Source organism: Microcebus murinus, chromosome 18 (genome assembly GCF_040939455.1).
Source record: "Microcebus murinus isolate Inina chromosome 18, M.murinus_Inina_mat1.0, whole genome shotgun sequence".
NCBI classification, from domain to species: domain Eukaryota; kingdom Metazoa; phylum Chordata; class Mammalia; order Primates; family Cheirogaleidae; genus Microcebus; species Microcebus murinus.
In genome coordinates this window covers 58713349-58736298 of record NC_134121.1, presented here as the reverse complement: position 1 = coordinate 58736298, position 22950 = coordinate 58713349, and the positions used below count along the sequence as shown (strand labels likewise).

The following is a 22950-nucleotide window of genomic DNA, read 5'->3' as shown; positions in this document are numbered from 1 at the left end:
GATCCTTCTGGAAGGGGCAACAGCACTGTCTGGCGGTGCCAGGGAGGCAGCCCCCCCCCCTGGCCTGGCCCATTCTCAGGGGTGCCCATCTCGGAAACCCAAGCTGCTGCAGGGAAGTGGATGGGAAGTCAGGCAGGCCCCTGTCGCCTTCCTGCTATCTCTGTTGTTGCCCGCCTGCCGGCGGCGGAGCTGCTGCCCTCTGATATCATTGTGGATTAGTCAGCGGGTTCGGCGGGGTCACAGGAGGAGGCAGCTCTGGTGGCCGCAGGGCCCCCGCAGATCCTGCTTGCAGGACCCCAGCGTAGAACTGACAGGCAGGACGATCACCCCTCTCTCTTCCTGTCTCCCTCTGCTTCAGCACTTTGCAGTGCTAAGTGGCAGCGTGGGTGCAGCCTGCAGGGTGTGAACCGTGCCTCCCTGTGAGTCTCCCAGAGCCTGCAGTAGCCTGGCTGTCCCCTCCGCCACTCCCTCCGCCCTGGCCTTTGGGGACCCTGGTCACCCGGGAGGGTGACCTGACACCCGGGAGACTGCCGGGAGTCACTTCCCCTTCACCTTACCCCAGCCATCTCCACGCCCTCCATTGGAGGAAAAAGCTGAATTAAGAAATTACCCTATCGTTGGTCCGAGTGCAGTGGTGTTTACAACTAATTGATCACAACCAGTTACAGATTCTTTTAATTATATATAGAAAAGAAAAGAAAATTATCCCAGACCTTGTGAGACTGAAACTTGGTCTGTGCTCAGTCGTAAACTGCTGAGACTCTGGTCGGCGAGGCAACTGGGATTTGGCCCCGCCAGGGCCTGCCCTGGGGACCAGGCAGGATGACGTCAGCTGTCTGTCTCCGGGGGCTTCACCAATTCACAATTTCCATGAAATTGATTTCCTTTCATTAGAGGCATGACGTATCAGTTTGCCAGAGCTGCTGTAACAGAGTGCCACAGACCGGGTGGCTTAAATAACAGACTGTGTTTCTCATAGATCCAGAGGTTAGAAGTCCAAACTCAAGGTGTGGGCAGGGCTGGTTTCTCCTAAGGCCTCTCTCCTTGGCTTGTGGGTGGCCACCTTCTCCTTGTGTCCTCACGTGGTCTCTCTGTGCACTCCTGCACCTGGTGTCTCTGTGTGTCCACATTTCTTCTAGTAAGGACAGCAGGCCTTGGATTAGTCCCACCCTAATGGGCCTTGGTTTAACCTCATCACCTCTTTAAAGGCCCTGTCTCCAAATAGTCAGTACTTGGGGTTAAGACTTCAACATAAGAATGGGCTGGTGGGGGGTGCACGGTTCAGCACATGGGTAGCATGCAACACTCTTATTATTTTCATTTTTATTTATTTATTTATTTTTGAGACAGAGTCTCGCTTTGTGGCCCAGGCTAGAGTGAGTGCCGTGGCGTCAGCCTAGCTCACAGCAACCTCAAACTCCTGGGCTCAAGCGATCCTCCTGCCTCAGCCTCCCGAGTAGCTGGGACTACAGGCATGCACCACCATGCCCGGCTAATTTTTTTCTATATATATCAGATGGCCAATTAATTTCTTTCTATTTATAGTAGAGACGGGGTCTCGCTCTTGCTCAGGCTGGTTTCTAACTCCTGACCTTGAGCAATCCACCCACCTCGGCCTCCCAGAGTGCTAGGATAACAATGTGTTAATATCTTGTGTGAAAATATTAACACAATATTAACGCTGCCTTAAAATATTAGTAGCGACCTCTCAGTTGCTTTCAGCCCCCTCCCCCACGTCGTGCGCACGCCACAGACCAACCCGTCGCGGAGAGCCTTGGGCTGAGGCTCAGGGGCCAGCACCTGCAGGGGGACTTCCCTCTTTGTCTCAAGGGCACTCTCAGTTTTCCGTTGTGTATACATTTTCATAAAATAAGGGCAAAATGCAGTAAACAGTGGCATTTTACTTTTTAAAAAATGTAGTCCTTCCTACCATTGTTATTATTAGTAGTATGTTCTCCAAAAGCCCTTGTTTCTGCTAGAAGCCCAGATCCCAGCCCTCGTGGGTGGCCCAGGGCGCCTCCTTGGAGCACAGTTTGACAACCACTCCAAAAACTCTCCTTTGTTATAGGACCCTCACCTCCTCCCCACCCCGTAGAACTCAAGAGGTTCTTGGCTTGGAAAGCCTGAAGGTGGTGCAGGTGGGCAGGTGGGGTGTCAGTGGACAGTGGACACGGTGGTCAGGGCTCTGGTTGCTGGTGACAGAAACGCAGCTCTGGGTCCCTTGTGCGGGAATGGGAGCTGAGCGGCTTGCGTATGGGGAAGGCAGGGGTGGAATGGCCTCGGGGACTCTCCAACCAGACTCTGCACCCCGGGGCCCACCCTAGACAGCTCTCCGGGTCCCAAGCTCCCAGCTCCAGGACCAGAGGGCCCTTATCCTCCAAGCAGAAGTGAGGCCCATGGATCATGTCCCCGTGCCTGAGCCCACCAACGTGAGGTGGAGGAATGGGGGAGGGTCTGACTGTCGCAACGTGGGGATCTGGCTGGAACCACAGCATTCACGGGGCAACTTCTGGCCGGGTGCAGTGGCTCACGCCTGTAATCCTAGCACTTTGGGAGGCTGAGGCAGGAGGGTCGCTTGAGGCCAGGAGTTCAAGACCAGTCTGAGGAAGAGCAAGACCCCATCTCTACAAAAAATAGGAAAATTAGCCAGGCGCAGTGGTGCGCACCTGTAGTCCCAGCTATTCAGGAGGCCGAGGCAGGAGATATCTTGAGTGCACGAAACCCATCCCTGGTGCCAAAAAGGTTGGGGACCACTGCCTTAAAATATTAGTAGTGACCTCTCAGTTGCTTTCAAGACCCATCAATGGATCATGACCACAGTTTAAAAAATAACACCACATTTCAAAAGTCAAGTGCAAAATCTCAGTGTTTACCAGCCTCTGCTCAGGAGGGCATCGATGGGTCAGCTGACTCCTTGTCCTTTGGAATAATAGGTCTGACCCGGCTCCTGAACTTCTCTCCCTGAGTTGCTCTTATTTGTGTGTCTTTTCTGCTGGGCCATGAGCTCCTTAAGGCAGGGACCGTGCTCATTTTTGTTGTTGTTTTTTGATCTCTGTGTCCCTTGCAGGTAGTGAGAGAATCAGCTCCTTCTCTATTCTCAATATCAGGCTTATTTCTGAGTAGGTCAGTGGCTGTTTGTCATTAAAGAGAGACTCCACCTAAAAAGGAAAAGCAACTGTTTTTCTGTACCTTCACACAATGAACTCTTCGCTTCTGACACCAAATATGTGGTTTTTAACCCCCAGCAATCCGTTCTCCGACTGCCCAGGCACCGACTGGGCGTCCCCCAACCCACTTCCAACACGAACTACCTGGAGTCAAGGCAGACCCCACAGGTTAGGGGCTCAGTCCCACAAGACCCCCCATTTCAGATGCCAGCCACAGTCAGCGGGTCACCCACACTTCTGTCCTACTTGGCTACAAACCAGGGGGCTGTATTTGTTATACTGGTGCACAGAGCTCGGGTAAACACTTTTCTCTATGGGCTGTAAGCGACACGGTAACAGGTGAACAGCCAGGTGGAGGCACGCACACGGGGTGAGGCCCAGAAGGGTCCTGAGTGCGGGAGCTGCTGTCCCCGTGGAGCTGGGCTGCGCCACTGCCCGCACGTGAAGGCATTCGCCAGCCTGGAAGCCCCCGGAACCCCCTAGGTAGGGACATTTATGGAGGCTTCATCACGTAGGTGCGATCGATTATTAACTCAGTCTCCAGCTTCTCTGTCCTCCCTGGAGGACGGGGGATGGAGCTGAAAGTTCCAAGCTTCTACCCCCACCCAAGGACCCACCAACAATGCTCCTGTCACCCAGGAAATTCCAAGGGATTTAGGAGCTTTGTGCCAGGGACTGGGATCAAAGACCAAATATTAGAACAAAAGATGCTCCTGCCACCCCTATAACTTAGGAAATTCCAAGGGATTTAGAAGCTCTGTGTCAGGAACGAGGGCAGGGGCCAAATATATAAATATGTTTATTAGGTTACAGTCATTCTTTTTTTCCTCTCTCTTTTTTAGAATGTAGAAGAAAATTTTGAAAAAGCCCCACTCTCAGTGTCCAAAGACCCCTGTTAGCATTCTAAAAATATATTCATGCATATTGTGAGAAAATCCAGGGAGGCTGAGGCAGGAGGATCGCTTGAGCCCAGGAGTGTGAGGTTACAGTGAGCTATGTATGATGACGCCACTGCACTCCAGCCCCAGAAACAGTGAGACCCTGTCTTAGAAACAAACAAGCAAACAAAAAAACCCCTGAAATGTATAACATGAAAAGGAAAGCCCTTCCCCCAAGCTCTTCTCCCCAAAGAGAAACTGTTAACAGTTTATTGTGGGTCCTTCCAGAAAACTTTCTCTCTGAGTTTATGAGCATGTCTTTGCACTTCCATTCTGACATTCACACCAAGATTGGACCCTCACCCTGGGCTGCTTCCTGCTTTCCCCCCTGATGATTTCTCTTGCAGTTTTCACCTGAGTAGGCATCAGCGCCTCCTTTCGAACGTGGCATTGCATGGTGTACATGCTCTGAGGTGTATTTAACTGGTTAATATTTAGGTATGCATGTTAACCACATATATGTAGCTATTAATATAACTGTATATTTATTTATTTTTGAGACAGAGTCTCACTCTGTTGCCCGGGCTAGAGTGCCATGGCATCAGCCTAGCTCACAGCAACCTCAAACTCCTGGGCTCAAGCAATCCTGCTGCCTCAGCCTCCCGAGTAGCTGGGACTCCAGGCATGCGCCACCATACCCGGCTAATTTTTTTCTATATATGTTTTTAGTTGGCCAGTTAATTTCTATTTTTAGTAGAGATGGGGTCTCGCTCTTGCTCAGGCTGGTCTCGGACTCCTGACCTTGAGCAATCCTCCCGCCTCGGCCTCCCAGAGTGCTAGGATTACAGGCGTGAGCCGCCCGCGCCCGGCCTAACATAGCATGTTTAACTCCACAGATAAATATTTAGTTGTTGCCAGTTCTGTCTTGTTTTCTACTGCACACTGGTAGACGCTTTTCTGTCTCTGGCAGAGCCCTAGCAGGGGTTGGTGCAGGGTGCAGGGGTGCAGTTGGTGCAGGGGTGGGGGCGATTTCTCCTTTCCCTGCCCCCGAAGGGGCTGCTACTGCCGCAGCCACCGAGATGCTCTGCTGTGCAAAACCGGGGAGCTGTCGGGACACCCAAGCCCCACGTCCTCCTGACTGGTGGGTGTTTGCTTTGCAGACAGCACTGCGTGCGAACTGCCGAGGGAGGGCTGCCAGCTCCTGCCCACATCTCAGGCAGCAGAAGGAAAGTCACGCTGAGGAGCTCCAGGCCCACCGGCTTTGCCACTTGTTTTCATTTTTTATTTTATTTTATTTTATTTTATTTTATTTTATTTTATTTTATTTTATTTTATTTTATTTTATTTTATTTTATTTTTTGAGATAGAATCTCACTCTGTTTCCCGGGCTAGAGTGCCGTGGCGTCAGCCTAGCTCACAGCAACCTCAAACTCCTGGGCTCAAGCGATCCTCCTGCCTCAGCCTCCCGAGTAGCTGGGACTACAGGCATGCGCCACCATGCCCGGCTAATTTTCTCTATACTTTTAGTAGGCCAATTATTTTCTTTCTATTTTTAGTACAGATGGGGTCTCGCTCTTTGCTCAGGTGGGTTTTGAACTCCTGACCTTGGGCAATCCACCCCAGAGTGCTAGGATTACAGGCGTGAGCCACCACGCCCGGCCCTTTGCCAGTTCTTTTGCCTCCCCGCTCAGCTCCCTACCTCGTTCAGGAGCCTCCGCCCCAGCTGCCAACACTGCCTGGACCCTGGGGTCGGCCGGTCCCGGTGCCGCCTGCTCCACGATGGGCAGCTCATTTGTATTTGTGGGTTTTTGCGATGGTGTCCAGGTCGGCCAGCTGGGCTTCCAGGGCGCAGCTCCTGGGGTCCCACGCCCCCTCCGCACGCCCTCCTGTCCCACAGAGCCAGAGCCCATCAGCTCGCCCTGTCATCCCCTGACATTCCTGCAAGTTGAAGTCACTCCTGCCTTCCACCGAGGCTGTCCCGGGCGTTCCTCCGGCCATCTGTGTGTCGTGTCCGTGCGTGGGAGAGAACTGGGCGGCAGCGGCGGGGCTCCAGTTTGGGAAAGTGCACGCCGAGATCGCTAGGGCTGCACAAGGACGTGGGAGGAGGCGAAGAAGGAGCCTGCAGTTGCCGGCTGTGCGGCCCAGTCCCAGATAGCCCTGACGGCTCTTCCCCCGGGCCCTTTGTCCCCTCTCTGCCGTGAGCGGTGGGAGTCCCGGGCCCACTTAGCAAGGTGGCATCCAAATGCTTTCCCCCCTGGGAAAGGTCAAGGTCACAGGCTCTTGGTGCACAGGTGAAGGAACACGGGTCCTTGGCCCAGAGTCTCCCAGTGTTGGTGCCACCGTCACAGCCCCCGCACCGGCTGGCTCACCGGGGCTGCAGGGCAGGCTCTGCTTCAGGGAAGAACAGCTGGAGCCTGAAGGCCCTCCCCTCTCTCCCCTACCCTCTGCCCACCCACCACTTCCCCATCTCCCACCCCAGCCCCCAGCCTTGGGCTCACGGCTCTCCCGAGAGGGAGTCCGAGGGTCAGTTTGGTCCTACTGAACCTTCCAGCGCCCGAATGCAAGTGCCCGAGAGCCAGCCGCCACCCACTCTCTGCAGAGGGCGCTGACCCTGGCCTTGTCTTGCAGGAGGAGGAGCAGGACTCCGACGGTGAGAAGGGCCCACCCCAAGCAGGGCCTGAGGAAGAGGACGGTGAGTGGGACCCCTGCGCTCGCTGACGGGGTTTGACTGTGTCTGGGGTGGCCCATGCCCGCCTGGGGGTCCCGGAGCTGGGTTTGAGTGCAGGACAGGGGGAGTGGGCTGGGTGGGGCGGTGGGCTGAGAGGCTCCGTCTGGCCCCAGGGCGTCCAGCCGGTGTCCTGCTCCCCTCCCCACCCATGTCACCTGCACTTTTGGTGTTGGCTTTTCCACCTGTAAACCATGGGTCATCTCCAGACCCAGGGGCCCATCTCGTGAGCACACTGGGCACCCTGACGTCTGTCCTGCGGGGACTCTTAACTCTGCGCTTGGGGCCCCATCATGCATTTCATGTTTCTCTCCAAACGTCTCTGACCTATTTTATTGAGTCCGAAGCTGCTCACAAGGCCGCTACCCGTGCCTGCCGAGGAATGAAGGCCCCGGGGAGGGGAGGGCACGCCTGGGTTCTGAGCAGCTCGGGCCAACTGGCCAGGCCTCGAGCCCCAGAATGCGGAAGGCTGGGACACGAGAAAGGGAGGGGCTGAGAGCCGCGGAAGACAGCCGGGTTCCCACCTGACAGGGACGGCAGGGCGCTTGCCCCCGACAGACAGAGACACAACAAAACACAGAGCGGGGCTCCTGCTGGTCTGTCACGGTTTCTTGCTTTAAAGAAAAAAAGCTGAGGTTTGACACTATAGCAAAATGTCAGCGTTTGTTACGTCTGCACGGCAAGCATGGGAGGACTTCGTACTTTCTGTATTTTTGTGTATGTTTGAGATAATTCATAGTTTGTAAAATGCAAGACTGTTGCTGTGACTTTAAGGAAAGAGAGGGTTTCAGGAATGCAGGGACAGGCTCCTGGGGGTGGGCGCTGCAGGGCTGTGCTTTCCCTCCAAATGGCCTCTGAGCCGGGGAGGGGCTGGACTCTCAGCCAAGGCCCAGGCAGCAGGGGGGACGTCAGTCCCTCGCTCTTTGCTGTTGGTTCTTCCTGGTCATCTTCGAGGTAGGGACTCACAGCAACCGTGGCCCTGGGATCTGTCCCTGCCACGTGGCCCGAGATGGCTGCTGAGATGCCGGGATGCTATCAGTGACTTGGGGACGCACAAGGGAGCCCAGAGCCGAGGCTGGGGGCCCCTGGGCAAAGACGAGAGAGCTTCTGCAGGCCACTCTCCCAGAGGTGCCTGTCATACCAATGCACAGCCCCACCCAGCCCAGTGCCCATCACCGGGCCCTGCCTCAGCCCTCCCTCCTCTTCTGTGCCACTACCCTGGTCACCCCAACCTCCAGCCGCCTTCTGCTGTCCCTAACAGGCCGTCCCTTCTCCAGCTGTCAGAAGAAAGCACGCATGGCCCCCAGCCCCTCTGCAGCGAGCAGCTCAGCTTCCGAGGCTAATTGATTAGTGTCGCTGAAATGACTTCCCTAAGTGACATGACGCTGGAAGAGGAAGCCGCCCCGCTCCCCAGGGGACTCTCAGATGGAGCCCTCCTGGTCTGGCAAAATTGGATGCGTCTGTATCACTTGGTCCCTGCATGTGATTAAGTCAAAGTCATTTGTTCTATCCGGCTCGGAAAACATAAAGCTAATCAGACCTCCCCACAAATTGAAACCTAGTCCCCACCCAGCTGGCAGGATTTGTTTATGTTTTAATTGTCTAAAACATAGCAACGCAGTGACCCTGATGTTGGGGTTAGTCGGTTTTCTTCCTTCCTTTCTTTCCTTTCTTCCTTTTTTCCTTTTTTGCTATGCCCCCGCTGTCTCAAGCAGCCCCATCGGTTTTCTTGGTCAGTGGCTCTTTCAGCTCCAAAGGTTGTGCTAGTTGTGGCCCCGGGCCGTGGTTCAGCTGCTGTCTGGGTGTGCCGTACACTCAGAGCTTCCGTGACAACCCGCGGCCCAGCCCCGCGCTCCTTCAGGGTGAACTCGGCAGCTCAGACAGCAGCCTCCACTTCTTGGAGCAGCCCCAGGTGCCCGGAGCCCTAAGAGTCCCCGATTCCCAGACCCAGAGGAAACGGGGCTTCCCTGGCCTCTGCACTTCAGCCAGGGCAGAGCTGAGCTGGAGGGGGAAGCCGGCCTGGGACAGCTGGGGTTCCAGCAAGGAGGAAGGAAGGATGGCCCCCGTCTCTGCCCCAGGACCCCAGAGTCCCCTCCCTCCATGTTGTCCCCTGGCTCACTGCCACCTTGCACTCCTGGACCCCCAGGCAGGCTCGGCCAGGCCCTGGGTGGGGCTGTCCTCCCAGACACGGCAGGCTCACACCCTCCCAGCCTCCCGTGACAGCACCAGCGGTGAAGCGCTCCCCAACCACCCGATGTCACCTTCCCAGCAGCCCCTGCTGTCCCCGTGTGCAGAGCTCTCGCTCGGGACCAACTGCAGACTGCATTTGTTAATTACTTCCATGTACTCGCTGCCTGCTTTATCCACGGTTACATCCTCAGCACCTAGAGTGGTGCTCACTAAATATTTGTGGACTGAATGACAAGCAGATGTCGCAGCTGCTCCCTAAGGAAAAGCCTTAGCCCCTGGGCAGTTGGCCGGGTGAGGCAGGGGCAGGAAGCGGCCAGCTTTCCCCTTCTAAGCAAGGTTGTGGGGAGAGGAAAACACAACACCCGCAAGGTACTGTTTGGGCTCTGAGTTTACATCCAGAGCCTTTTTCCTTTCCGCCGACCGAGAGAACCTGACCTGAGAGGCCTTTTCCCCTCCTGGAGCCGCCTCAGCCTGTCCCACAGCAACGGCTGCCGGCTGGAGGAGGTGAGGTGGCACTGGAGGGACAGCTGCTTCCAGAATAGCAACTGCAAAAGGAGACATTTCCTGATCTCCGAGTCTTCCTCGCTCGGTCCTTGGAGTTCACGGGGTTAGATAGCACAGGCCAGGCAGACTCCGTCCCCAGGGCTGGGTGAGGGGACCAGCTTCTCCCTGTGGATCTCAGCTCTTCTGCTCTGCCCTTCAGCCCAGCTGTGCACCTGGCGCTGCGTCCACTTCAGGCCCAGGTCCTGCCTTGCCTCCTACCGGCCCCGGGGCACCCTCCCCAGGCCTGGAGAGCCGCCCTCTGGTTTGTTTGCAGGCAGCCGTGGGGCCTGCCCTCAGGGACTGGCAAGTCCTGCCGGGCCTGGTCAGCAATAGTGCTGTGCTTCCAACTGCTGTGACGATTCCCGCCTCACTGGCACAGCCCGGCATGGGCTGCTGCGTCTTTTTTCAGATTCTAATAACCGGGGACACGGGAGGATACCAGGACACACCTGGGGTCTGCAGGGCCTGCCTCCCAAGCCTGGGAGAAGGAGGTGGGGGCCCTGGCACAGCGAGCGTCCAGCAGCAGCTGGGGGGACCCCCGCCAGGGGAGGGGACAGCGCCTTGCAGACAATGGCTTGCAGGGGAGGAGCGGGACACAGCCATAGGCTGCAGGGGTGGTTCTGGTGGGGAGCTGTGGAGGGAGGTGAGGTGCGGCCCAACAGGACAGCCGGGGCTGCTCTCAGCCAGGTGCTCCTTTAGAAGCTAACAAAGGGAAGAGGTGTGGGGGGCCCGCCTGACCTTGTCCCCTCTCTGCAGGGGAGGCCTTCTCCTTTAAATACAGCCCCGGGAAGCTGAGGGGAAACCAGTATAAGAAGATGATGACCAAAGAAGAGCTGGAGGAGGAGCAGAGGTAGGAGGGCCCCCCACCCCCGTGGCAGGCCCCCTCCAGGCCCTGGCACTAGCCCGGCAGGTTCTGGCAGCCGGTCCCCTGGGGCACTGACTGGGAGGAGGCCGCTGGTGATGGGCGACAGGCACGGAGCCCGGTTCTCCCCCCACCTAAAAACAATGAGATGCCAGGAAAGAGCCAGGAGCAGGCCCAGATGTTCACTTGTGCGTGGAGTCCACGACAAAACCAATTCATCACTTGGGACAGGGCGCTCCTGGGCCTCTCAGTGCTTCTCCCTTCCGCAGCCTCCCGCCCCCCCGCGCCTGCGGCCGCCTTTTGTCTACCCGGCTCCGGGAGCTCCCGGGCAGTGCAGCTGCGGCTTCTCCTGGTTAGAACTGGGCTCCCCGCACACGTGGACACCCCCATTTTCTCTCAGCTCCAGGGTGGAAGGAGGGCCCGGGAGCAGCGGGACAGCCAGGGAAGCCACCAGAAGGGGGAGGCTGGGAGGTTCTTGCCGGGCTCTGGGGTTCTCTGGTTAAAGTGGAGTCTAAGTGGCGGCGGTGCCGTTTTCCGAGCCTGGCAACCCAGAGGGGCTCGTGGGGCTCGCCCCCTACTCGGGCGGAGGCTGTCGGCCTAGCGTTTGCTACTTCGGAATGCAGAACTCAAATGCCACTCTGAGGCTGCCCTCGGGCCACCCGTCAGCCCTCGACGTCAGGGCCACTCTGCCCACGAGAGCCCCCCATCTCCAAACCTCGGCAGGAAGGCTCTTTCCCCCGGGCAGGGGTTGGGGGTCGTGTAAGCCACCAGGAAGACCCCAGTAGGAGCCCCCCAACTCCTCGGGCACTGAGGATGGTGCCTCTTGGCATGACCGGCTTTGCTGCCTTTATATTTCAGGATTGAGCTGACCTCTGACCTCACTTCCCTCTAGCAAGCTCCTTAGGTCCTGAGCCACACATATTCTTGCAAATTCTCTTGGTAAGGACACTGACTTCTTAGACTAGTGGTGCTTCCCTCACACTGTCTGCTAACGTGTCCCCAAAGCCACTGGCGTGGTCCGGACCTCCCTCCTCCTTCGCCTTCATAACTGATTAATACGTTCCCACCCCGCCCTTCTCCTTCTCGAGCACGAGGAATCGCTGGCAGAGAGGGCCCCTTTCCGGGGCGGAGGTTCTTGGAGGCTCAGTTAAGTCCCTGGTGGGCCCAATGGGCCAGCCGGCTGGGGGCCAGCGCCCCTTGTGCGGCTGAGGGCACTGCCGTCCCTGGGGCCTCAGGGCCCACAAGAATGTGGACGTAGCCGGGCTCGGTGGCTCACGCCTGTAATCCTAGCTATCTGGGAGGCTGAGGCGGGTGGATTGCTCAAGGTCAGGAGTTCAAAACCAGCCTGAGCAAGAGCGAGACCCCGTCTCTACTATAAATAGAAAGAAATTAATTGGCCAACTAATACATATATATAGAAAAAATTAGCCGGGCATGGTGGCGCATGCCTGTAGTCCCATCTACAAGGGAGGCTGAGGCAGGAGGATGGCTTGAGCCCAGGAGTCTGAGGTTGCTGTGAGCTAGGCTGACACCGCGGCACTCACTCCAGCCTGGGCAACAGAGTGAGACTCTGTCTCAAAAAAAAAAAAAAAAAAAAAGAATGTGGACATTGTCACCTTGTAGCCTCGTTAGGTCCCCGCAGGTGAGGCAGTTGATTGGACAGTGCACAGCACACACCCTGAGTCAGCCTGTGCTCCCGAGCTGTGGGACAGGCAGGATTTTAGGGTCAGGGCAGGCTTCAGCAGGGGCCACATCTGGCCCACTGCCTGTCTGTGTCAGTCCAGTGTGACTACCTGTCCCATACATTTTCCGGTGGTCTGTGCTACAGTGGCAGAGGTGAGTCACTGCAACAGGGACCACGCAGCCCCCAAATCCTGAACCAGTGTCTGGCCCTTTACAGACAGAGTTTGCAGCCCCAGGCTAGGGAGCGCCTGACGCACCTGCCAGCCCTCAAAGGCCCCTGGGGACCTCGGCCTGTCTCTACCCTCCCAGGTTGATGGAAGTCATGGGTCTGGAGGGACTATTGGCACCAGACTGCCACTGCCACCCTGCGTTCAGAGCTGGGCCCTTGGGAATGGGGAGGGAAAACCCTTTCTCTGTCACTTTCAGAGAGCAGACTGTCCATTGCCCAAAGGGCCTTTCCCCCTGGGTCCCCGGGGGTTTCTGGACCACCAGCTCACACTCGGCTATTCTGTGGGATGGAGACTGTGCCCGAGGTGCTGCTCTTGGGGTGAGGGGAGCCCCTGACTCATTCTGCACGCTGCAGCTGTCACTCTGTGCCCTGAGTTGAGAAGGAGGGGCTGGTGGACTTCACGAGGCGGGGCCGGCGTTCACATTCATTCCCATCACCGCCCTGGCCCGCATGCTCCCGTGGCTCTCCAGCATGCCCGTGGCACCCGCGTGCCCCCTCCCGCCCTTCCCCGCATGCAGTCCCCCCCTCGCGGCACCGCTCACATCTGTTCCTCACGTGGTGATGCTTGGGGTTGCAGAGGCTGGTAAGTTTGGCTTTGTCTTTTCATCTTCAGCACGACAGTCCCCATGGGGGCTGGGAGAGCTGACGGCTGCGACACACTCCGGTCCCGGCCGAGGCCAGGGAGCCGCCCCAGAGCGAGCAGTATGAACAATGACATGCATGTTCCTGTCAATCCACTAAAACCGCAGGCCAGCAGGCAGGGCGCTCTCTTCTCTGCCCATCGGGTTCCTCCCTGCCAAACTCCCTGCTGCTTTCTGATCCCTTTCCTGGCACTCAGGGTCCCCCGTCAAACTGCCAGCTAGTGCCCAGCTAAACGCCGCCTGTCCCCTCACTTTACGTGTACCAGCTCACCTGCGGCTCTGTGTCGAGAGCCTGCATCTCCAGTGGTTGCCCACTCCAGCCTTCCCCAGAAGCCTCGGTCACAGGCGTGACAGCGAGGAGGTGGGACTGGAGGCAGGAGGCCCCACGTTAGACCTGCACGTGCTGGGTGGGGCGTCCCTGTCCTCGGGACTGCTCGCAGTCAGATTCCTTCTGCGGGGCTGGGCCGGGCAGAAAGTGGCCAGGTCTGTAAATCCGGAGGCGGCTGCGGCTTAAGACCCCGCCTGTCTCAGCCGCTTCCCTGGGTCTCCCCTCGGCTCGAGGTCCACACTCTTCACCGCCATGGGCACTGCCTCTGGGGGAGTCCCGGGGCTCCCGCCCCCGCGGCTTCTCTGGGGGGTGCCGCCTCCAGCTTAAGGGCTTGCAGGCTGGTGACAGCTCCCTGAGCAAGAGGCTAGTGCCGCTGGCAAGGGCTCGGCTGGTTCACAGCTTGGCAGGAAGAAGGAACAGCACAGCTGTCAGCTCTGCTCCATCAGTTCTCCCACCTCCTGGCCCCAGAGGGGACACGGAAGCCAGGTTGTAGCCTAGACCGGCTCCGACAGGTCACGGCCCAGCCCCACACCCCTCCCTGTGAAGGTCTGCAGGGCTGTCCTGACCCTTCTGGAAAAGCACGCGACTCTGGAGGAGGGCGTCTTGCATGGCGGCAGGGGCAGGGGAGGAGGCGGCAGAGGCAGCACAGCTGGGGGACAGAGCTCTGGTTCTTAAACCGGATGCATCCCTGAAACCAGCCAGCGTGAATCCCTGGCTCTGGCTGGAGGCGCCGTTGGCCCCGACGGCCACCAGAGGGCACCGCAGGGACAAAATCAGGCGGGCTGCGCTCTCGGTGCCCCGGGGGCGAGAGCCCTGGGCCCGACTGGGGAAGCAGCCTCACGGGGAGCCAGCGTCCCCAGAGGGGACAAAACCCAGCCAGCGGGATTGTGAAATTACCTGGGGCGGTGGGAACATCGCCACCATCACCACCGCAGCCACACAGCCAAGGATCAGAAAGGCCCCAAAACTCGGCTGCCCACGCCCCTAAAATACCTCGCAGAGGCTCAGTGCCCACCGCCAGCTGCCAGGCTCCCCGAGGACCGGGCGGTTTCACGACACAGACTATCTTGCTGCAAGTGAAGAGACGCAAAGTGCCAGGTGTTTGAGAAGCCGGGGCACGGTGCGGCTTCTGCAATTCCAAACATCTCCTTCCTCGTCCCGGTCTCCCCTTTCCTCTCTTTCCTCCGTACGTGTAAGGTGCAACCAGTAAAGTATCTTTTTCTCCCTATTTCTCTTTACAGAACTGAAGAATAACGAAGTTGTCCTTAGCCTCCTCCCAAAAGCCTTTTCCTTTTGGCCTCTTAAAAGCTTGAGATAAAACGGAGACCCCCAGAGAGCAGCCCGGGCAGGCTCGCGGGCGCATCCTGCCTACGTAGACCTGCTGAGCGATAGACCGCGGTCAGGACGTGGCCCCGGGCCAGCAGGGTCCCCGAAGGCCCTTGACTCCCCCGTCTAGAGTCACTCATCCCCGCTTATGTGGGCCCATTCGTGACCCTGGAGGGTTTTAAGGGCTTGAGCTCAGCCCCTGGACTCTGATTTTTCTTACCACTTAGACTTGCTCTCACACGCCCTTCAACCCTTAGATCTCACCAACTGCCGCGGCTTCTACATTTCAAAACCAGAGTACAGTCTCATTCCAGCCCTCCGGTTGCCCTCACGGAAGCCAAACCGCAAAAGACTTTGAGGTCTGACAGATGAGCTCACCTGTGCCCACCAGCTCCGTCACGGACGGTGGACACGCCCCTTTCCCCTCGGGGCCCCGAGTCCCTCTTTCTCCCCGGTTGGCACAGCTGTCCGGGTGAGACACGTCCGGCGTGGATTGCTGAGCAGTGAGGAACCAGTGCCAGGTGTCGCCTGGGTCGTTGCCCTTGGATCCGGCCCTCTTGTTGCTAAGAGGCCTTTTCACTGATGTTCTTACCAGCTCGGCCAAACCTCCACCTTTGCTTTGGCAGAAGCAATAACAATGACGTTAGCTTAAAATAGATTTTTTTTCACTACGCCTTTTCCTAGAAGGTTTCATAGATTACTTAGAATGACACCAGATAATCAGATCAGTCCCAGATTAGTTTCTTGGAATTTTATATTTGACTATGTTTATACTATATCAAATTAATTTGCTTAGATTTGTTGCTTAAAACTTTTTTTTTTTTAAAGCAGTAAGTTTATAGAATTTTTTTTTTTTTCCGTTTAAAATGGAAGGCCGGGAAGTGTCCAGCGTCAACCCCTGGGCGTGCGTTCCCAGTGGCCTGACACCCTAGCTTCAGGCTTCGGGGCAGAACAGGCAGCAAAGCAGCAGCCACACAGTCGATGCCTTCGACACAGAGCCACGTGACAAAGACGAGACGTACTCTCGTGTCCCCAGACGGCAATAGTGATGCCCTGTCCGGGGCTGGGACCCTGTTGTTACAAAGGGTGGTGGCTCCCTCCAAGTGCAGCCACCTAGGCCTGTCTGGGACCTTCCCGATCGTGGCCTGTGGGCACCAAGCCTCCTGTACTCCTGACGCTTAGAGCTCTGTAACCAGCCTTTGTTCAGTCCAATAAACTTTGAGTAGATGATCTTGATTACTGTGTGTTTCTTCGGTTTAAGAACAATCTCTTTTGAACCCGTTAAAATGTGAGCCCTCTTTCCTTTCGATGCCTCCCCCTGTCCAGCAGAGTAGGAAGTCCTGTATCCACCCTGTTAAAAATACACATCAAACCCGCATGCGATGATTCGTGCTCGCTCAGGGAGATGCCCACGCACACATCTGGATTGCGATTCCTTCCACGGAGCTCAACACCCGCCCTGTCCTGTTCACGATCGCCCTCGCCTCCTACCGCAGGGCACAAAGTAGGAATCACGGGCTCCTTCTCCAGGCAGGGAAACTGGCTGTAGACATAACTTGTCTGGGGGGACAGAGGAGGCTGGGAATTGGGACTTTGGTATTTCAGCTTCTAGATGCTGCTCTAGACAGAACTGTTTCCTAGATGGACCACCCGGGGCTGAGGAGGGTAGGTTGTAGCAGGAAGAATATGGCGGGAAATGTGTAAGTCCAGACGTTGAGACCACCCCTCCGGGCCGTGTTGGGGCTGCTGGTGGCCCGGAAGCTATGCTAAAGTCCCGGAATGTGCCTGCAGCAGAGCCAGCTGCCCAAAGGGGTCCCACCCTGCAGGGTGGTTTACAGTCTCTGCAGGTGCCACGCCAGTGGTGTGGTGTGGAGGGCGGGGACCACAGAAGCAAGACCCTGGAGTAGCGAGATGGGGCCGGAATGCAGTGCCCGGCCACGCCGAGCGGCACAGGGCACCAGAGTGGAACAAACAAAACCATACAGTTCCCGGGTTTCGCTGCCGTTTGGCCCTACCCTTTCCTGTTTGTGCGGTGGGAGTTGTCCCGGGCTGGCCAGATGGTGTGGCCGAGCCTCATAAAGATAACAGGATGTTGCGCCCAGCCACGACACAGATGTGCAGCGCAAGTCAAGGCCAATCTCCATCCACACCCATTTCCTGGGAAGGGGCAGGGCCGCCCCCTGCCATAGGGTGTCTTTGTGCAAATTAGAAAAAGGCACTCCTTCCTCTGGGCAGCGCAACCCCACGGCTGGATTGCAGCCTGCCCTCCTTGCCCCTCTGCCAGGCGCCCTGTTGCTCACATCTGCACGCACCCACATCTGCATGCGCCCGTCTCCCCACCAATAACGTTTTTTCTTCCTCCGCCTTTGCCTCATCCCTCTAAACCAAGGCTGTTTCTAACCTAGTTCTTCATGGGCTCTCAAGCCATTTAACGGAACTTTCCTCTTCCTCACTGCTTCACTGTGGGATGTGCAATCAACACCGAAATGAGGCCCCAGGGGAAACTGAGGCACAGAGAACCTAGGTGATACTTGGGGGTCCCACCAGCCCTCCATAGTAAGCCTGAAACCTAGACTCCTGGTTTTTACAACCCTCCCCTTGAGTTAGACCAAACAGCTCCTGCCTCATAAATGCGTTTTATTTTCATTTCCTTATTCCGAAAAGCAGAAGCCGTAACAGGAGAGAGAGAGAGTCCTAGCAGAGTCCTAACTCCGCCAGCCTCGCGCAGGGTCTCTCTCCTCCGTGGTCAGGAGCACCTTTTTCCTCTTTGTCCTTTCTTCCCGACAGAGTTCAGAAGGAGCAGCTGGCTGCCATCTTCAAGCTCATGAAAGACCACAAGGAGACGTTTGGCGAGATGTCGGACGGCGACATGCAGGAGCAGCTCCGGCTCTACGACATGTAGGCCCGCCGCCCGCGAGACCCCTCGGCTGCCGGGCCCCGACTCTGTCCTGACCCTTGACCTGTGTGCTTGTTATTTCCAGACTCTTGTCGGCTTGATTTTATCACAGACGTAGGCGTACGCTCTCTGCAGATTTGCTCAGTCCTTGCAATTTATGTATCATTTCACAGGCACCAAGATTGTTTTCTTCGCAGGAGAAAGTCCCTGACCTCTTTGGCTTCTGCTCGCCGGTGAGGCTGCAGCTGCTGTGTAGGCGAGGCTCAGAGGCCTCTGATCCAAAGTCTTGACCTTCTGTGCGGACCCAGGGCAGGCAGCAGTCCAGGAGTCTGACTTGGCCGGGCGCGGCGGCTCGCACCTATAATCCCAGCACTTTGGGAGGCTGAGATGGGAGGATCACTTGAAGCAGGCAGTTCTAGACCAGGCTGAGCAACGTAGCAAGACCCTGACTCTACAAAAACTACAAAAATTAACTGGGTGTGGTAGTGTGCACCTGTAGCCCCAGCTACTCGGGAGGCTGAGGCAGGAGGATATAGCTTGAGCCCAGGAGTTCGAGGTTGTAGTGAGCTGTGATGATGCCATGGCACTCCAGCCTGCACAACAGACTGAGACCCTGCCTCAAAAAAAAAAAGGGCCTAACAAAGACCCCCCTTCCATCCTGGCACAAAATGATGGTATCAGAGGTAAGATCCTCCAAGGGTTTCTCTCATTTAAGCAGGAGACTTACTTTAAATATAATTAAGCAAGACTTGCTTGAGTACTTACAACGTACCTGGTAACTCTGCTAGACACTATAGATAGGAGAAATCAACTAAGTGACCTGGCCCCTGCCTTTCAGGAGGCCAAAGGCTTTTAGAAAAGAAAGGCCCATGTGCAGGGAAAGAGACCCTCACCAGAAAGCAGTCAATACAATTCCCAAATGATCTTCGGGGACAGTGCCTGGGACACCAGAGGGATCCATCTGTTCTGTGAGCACAGGAACACGGTGATGGGAATAGATGTCCTTCAAGCACACAGGGCCCGTTTCCGCTCACCCCGTTGGCAGGAAAATTCACAGTTCTCCAGCAAACTGGGTCAGGGCGGGCATGCTAAAGACGGAACCTTTGAAAGTTCTTAGAGACATTTTTTATTTACTGAAATAAAATTTACACTGAATTTAAAAGGCAGCGGCATTTCCCGCTCACATTGGTAAGTGCGGGGAGTACAGCTAACTTCCTGTCTTGTCTCTTGTTTGCTAGAAATCCTTCAGGAACCCCTCCCATGTGTTATGTAATTCCTTTGGCTTCTTTGCTGACAATTTCCCTCTGCGTCTGTTGTCTTATCCAAATGCCAGGGCTTTTTCTTTTTCCAATTATCTTTATTTTTATTGTCAATGCTTTTTTTCCTTTTTAAAAATCATTTTCATCTGTTTTGTCAAAAGCATTTTAAAATGTTTTGATTTAAGAATTGTTTGTTCCCTAGCTCAGGTCACAGCGACCCCTTGCTTCATCTTATTACCCTGGCCTCTAAATGCATGTCGGCAGGTAGGTAGGGTGAACGCCTGGAATTCCTTACTCCCCCATGGCTGTGCCTCGACACTCCCGCTGCCGGCTTTACCTCCCTTTCTCCTTCCGGTTCCCGGGGTCCTTCTAACTATATGAAACGGGAATGACTCATGCACTCGATTCAAAATCCTCAGGGCTGTGGGGGAAGTAAACTGAAGGAACTCTGTATACTTGTATCAGCTAAGATGTTCCACCACAAAGATCAGAAAACTCCGGCTTTAACTGGCTTAGACAAGAGGAGGCTGTCTCACCTAAGAAGTCCAAAGGTAGAACAGCTCCAGGCCCAGAATGGTCAGCGCTCAAGCTGCCACTCTTTGAACTCAGTCTCCCGTGAGCTGTGGGCCTTGAATGCTCCATGGAAACACTGCTGGCTCGCTGTGACTGCTGGCTGGCTCTTTTCTCTTCATAATAAGTGCTGGCTTCTGTTTATACCACTTCTGCCACCTCACCTGAGATTGCTCTCATCAGCTCACCGGTGATACTGAGATTCGGTTCAGTGAATGATGCTCTTCCCCTCTAAGTAAATGCCTCACTCCATTTGTGGCTGGAAGAGTCCTCTTAAAACTAAACCAGCTGGGCGAGGTGGCTCACGCCTATAATCCTAGCACTTGGGGAGGCCGAGGTAGGAGGTTCTCTTGAGGCCAGGAGTTCAAGACCAACCTAGGCAACACAGCTAGACCCGTCTCTACAAAAAATGTAAAAATGATCCAGGCGTGGTGGTATGCACCTGTAGCCCCAGCTACTCGGGAGGTTGCAGCAGGATATAACTCGAGCCCAGGAGTTTCGGGTTGCAGTGAGCTGTGATCACACCACTGCACTCTAGCCCAGGCAACAGAGCAAGACCCTGTCTCAAAAATAAACAAACAAAAAAACTTAACCTATTTCAAACTGACATGCAACGTCCCCCAGATCTCAGTGTTACTATGGGTCAGGAAAATCAAAGTGCCTTCCAAAAAACATACCTGCAGATTCAGAACCAATTCTTAAAAGGTTCTTGGAGTCAGTGGCAAGAACTTGACACAAAACTGTATAGATAAACATTCTACCCTGCAAGCTGAAACCAAGAAGAAAACCCCTATTTGCTCTCATGTCAGGAAGAAGAAAAGTCAGTACCATTAGGGCCACTAAAAAGCATAAATTAGGGCAGAAGAAACAGCATGGTGGGAGGCCGCAGACACCGAGGGAAGACATCTGCACGGTAGCCATGGCAGGATGTCACATTTTTCATTGCCCCCAGGGGCCCAGAGCCACAGCGGCCTACAGAAACCAATGCCAAAGGCTTGAGAGAATGTTTAGGTGCTCAGGGCCTCACTGCAGGAGAGATGGCGAATGGGGAGGTTTAATTAAAGCAGATAAAAGTTGTTTCCTTTCTCCCCTCCTCACAGCCTGGAGTGAGAGGGACAGAGTAGAGTTCACCAGAAATCTTTAGTCCAATCCGCAATTATAAATAACCTGGGCCTACTCCACCAAGCCTGCCTTTCTGGGTCTAGCGCTGGGTCCCAGCAGAACAACAGCAAGCCTGGCAAATTCCCATTGCCACAGAGTTATTATTATTTTTTTTTACTATTGTTGTTACTGTCACTTCATTTTTATTCTATTTTGCCCTCTAAGGCTTCCATCAGATTCTCCACCATCATCACCTCTACCCCGTATGAGTAAGCATTTGTGTCAGTTTCGGTTTTATTGTTTAAGGGTTTCTTTTTGTTAAGGGTAGCACTGTATACAATGTCTCTGGAGATAGATCATGCCATAGAAAAAATACTGGCATCTTCCTCATTCATTTTAATGTCACAGAGTCCCCTGGGCTGTACTGCCCAGATATCCCATTTTATTCAGCTATTCCCCATCTGATGAATATCTGCAATGTTTCCAGCCTTGCAAATTCAAATAATACTGCTATGAATAAAACTTTGTGCACATGTTGTTTCTTACGGGTGGAAGTTTATTTTCAGTGTAGATTCCTGGAAGTGGATTGTGGGCCAAAGGTAAATCCCCCAGCAATGTCTGACAGAGCCAGTTCTTGGGCAGTCCTCAAGGCACTCTGTCAAACTTTTGGATTTCTGCGAATCTGAGGGACTGATCGGAAATGACATCTAGGTGACGCTTTTATTTGCACTCTTATGAAAAAGGGTGAGCACCCATTTAAATGTTTGGGAGACCCCTGAATTTTTTTTTTCCTTGTAAGCTGTCCGTTCATGTCTTGTCCCGTTTTCTAGGGACTACCATCCATTTAACCTTAGCTCACCAAGCAGCGCACATTTCCCATGACCCTGGAGGTAATTTGGCGTCAGCGCCCAACCCCAATCCTGCAGGGGGCGAGGGTGCCGTAATTAAGGGGTCCAGAGAACCTGGGTAATTCCAGGAAAAGCCTACTAAAATCAAGACCTTTAATGAAAACCAAAAAATTAACAAAAGAAATTCCCCAAGACCTCACCGGCAGGACAGGCGAAGCACACCTGTGGTACCACCATGAGCTACCACGCACAGGCAAAACCACCCTCCACCGAATTGGACCAATCACTGCCATGGCGCCCGTCGCGAAGGCAAAGAATTCGATTGCCATTGGGTATCATGTCCTTCCATCACCGCCTGAACCCGCCTCGCTCCGAGGGTGGAAAGCCCCGGATGTCCGGTCCCGCCCACGACCTCATTGCCTCGGTGACTGACATTGGCTGTTGTCCAATAAGGAGCGCGGTCCATCCCGGCGCGCACGCTCCAGTCGCACGCCGCCCGTCTCGCCGCAAAGGTTGCTGGGTGTTTGTGGCCAATCTGGGGCAGAAGCCGCCAACGTCGGGTCCGGCTGTTACCTGGTTACGCCAGGGGCGCGCTCTCGGGGCTGCCTCGGATCCCGAGCCGAGCCCGAGTGGACGGGCCCCAGCCGCCGCTCCTCGGCTCAAGCCGAGAGATTCGCCTCCTTAGCGGTCCCCGGCCGCGTCGGATGTGGCGCGGCGCGCTGTCCTGCACGAGGCCCGGGACAGCCCCGGGGCCCCGCTTTCACAGGGAGGGTCTGGAGGAGCATCTCGCGAGCTCCGCAGAACCCCGTACTGGGCCCCGGATGCAAAGATGAATTAGAGCCCTGCCCTCCAGGACACGGCTGTCCCCACCTTCCTCCCTCCCCTGCCGGCCCCCAGGCCTGTCCTAGAGCGGACTCGGGGTGGCCTGGGGCGAGGTCTAAGACCACTGTCCAGCGGCTGAATCCGAGACACACACACACACACACCCTTGTGTTTCGCATTCCCAGACTTAAGGGAAAGTGCGGCAGATCATGCACACGCTCATTTTTCATTTTCTCACCCTGTTGTCTTCGGTGTTGGGCTGACCTTGGAGAAGGTGCAAAGCAGAACAGGAGGCGTCACACCTTCCCTCACCTGCCTTTGCCCTTTCACGTTCTGCCCCAGGCACTCCAGCTGGGTGGGGTTTGCCACAGCACCTCTGAGTAAGTGTGAAATCAGGTTGGGCTCATCACTTGGCCTGTGTGATTCTATTGTTTTTGTTTCCCCGCCCAGAACTGGCCCCCTGGAAGCTCTCCACCCCTGGGGGCCCCCCACCAACCTAGAATCTTTGAGCCTTAAATGGTGGCCTGGGTCCTCTACCATTGAAACTCTCAGGCCAGGGTTACTGAACCGTGTTAGATAACTCAGTCTGCAATCAGGGTTTTTGAAAATCTTTTTCTCACTCCTGTAAGTACTTTAATTGCTTTTTGTGGAGCGCTCCAAAAGCAGACGGGGCTACACTGACATGCTGTCAGACATTTAGCGCCTTCATTGATTTATCATATTCACCTGAGAACTGTGTTAGGCGGTGTCTGGTTCTCTTGTACCCAGCTGTAGTGACATTGCGAGTTAAATTTCAGGAGAGACAGCTGGCAAGGGGAATAAAATTAAGAAAATTGTTCCAGGGAGAAAAGGTTCAATGAAAGAAACAGGAGAAAGGGGGCA

The 22950-nt window shown here is 55.5% G+C and overlaps 1 protein-coding gene and 1 long non-coding RNA gene across 2 annotated transcripts in view; one reads left to right on the top strand and one right to left on the bottom strand.

Moving 5' to 3' along the window:
- The window catches only part of MXRA7 (matrix remodeling associated 7), a 31826-nt gene extending 10895 nt beyond the window's left edge, over positions 1-20931 (top strand). Inside the window, exons 2-4 of the mRNA XM_075994788.1 lie at positions 6674-6737; positions 10260-10353; positions 17360-20931. Of these exons, the coding sequence (XP_075850903.1) occupies positions 6674-6737; positions 10260-10353; positions 17360-17474 (273 nt within the window). The 3' untranslated portion in view covers positions 17475-20931. The remainder of the gene's footprint in view (positions 1-6673; positions 6738-10259; positions 10354-17359) is intronic.
- A 2-nt stretch (positions 20932-20933) lies between these two features.
- LOC142861979 (uncharacterized) lies at positions 20934-22410 on the bottom strand. The gene is made up of 2 exons (XR_012913120.1): positions 22333-22410; positions 20934-21819 (listed from the first exon to the last, which is right to left on the bottom strand). It is a non-coding gene; the product is annotated as an uncharacterized LOC142861979 (long non-coding RNA).
- Positions 22411-22950: the final 540 nt, after the last annotated feature.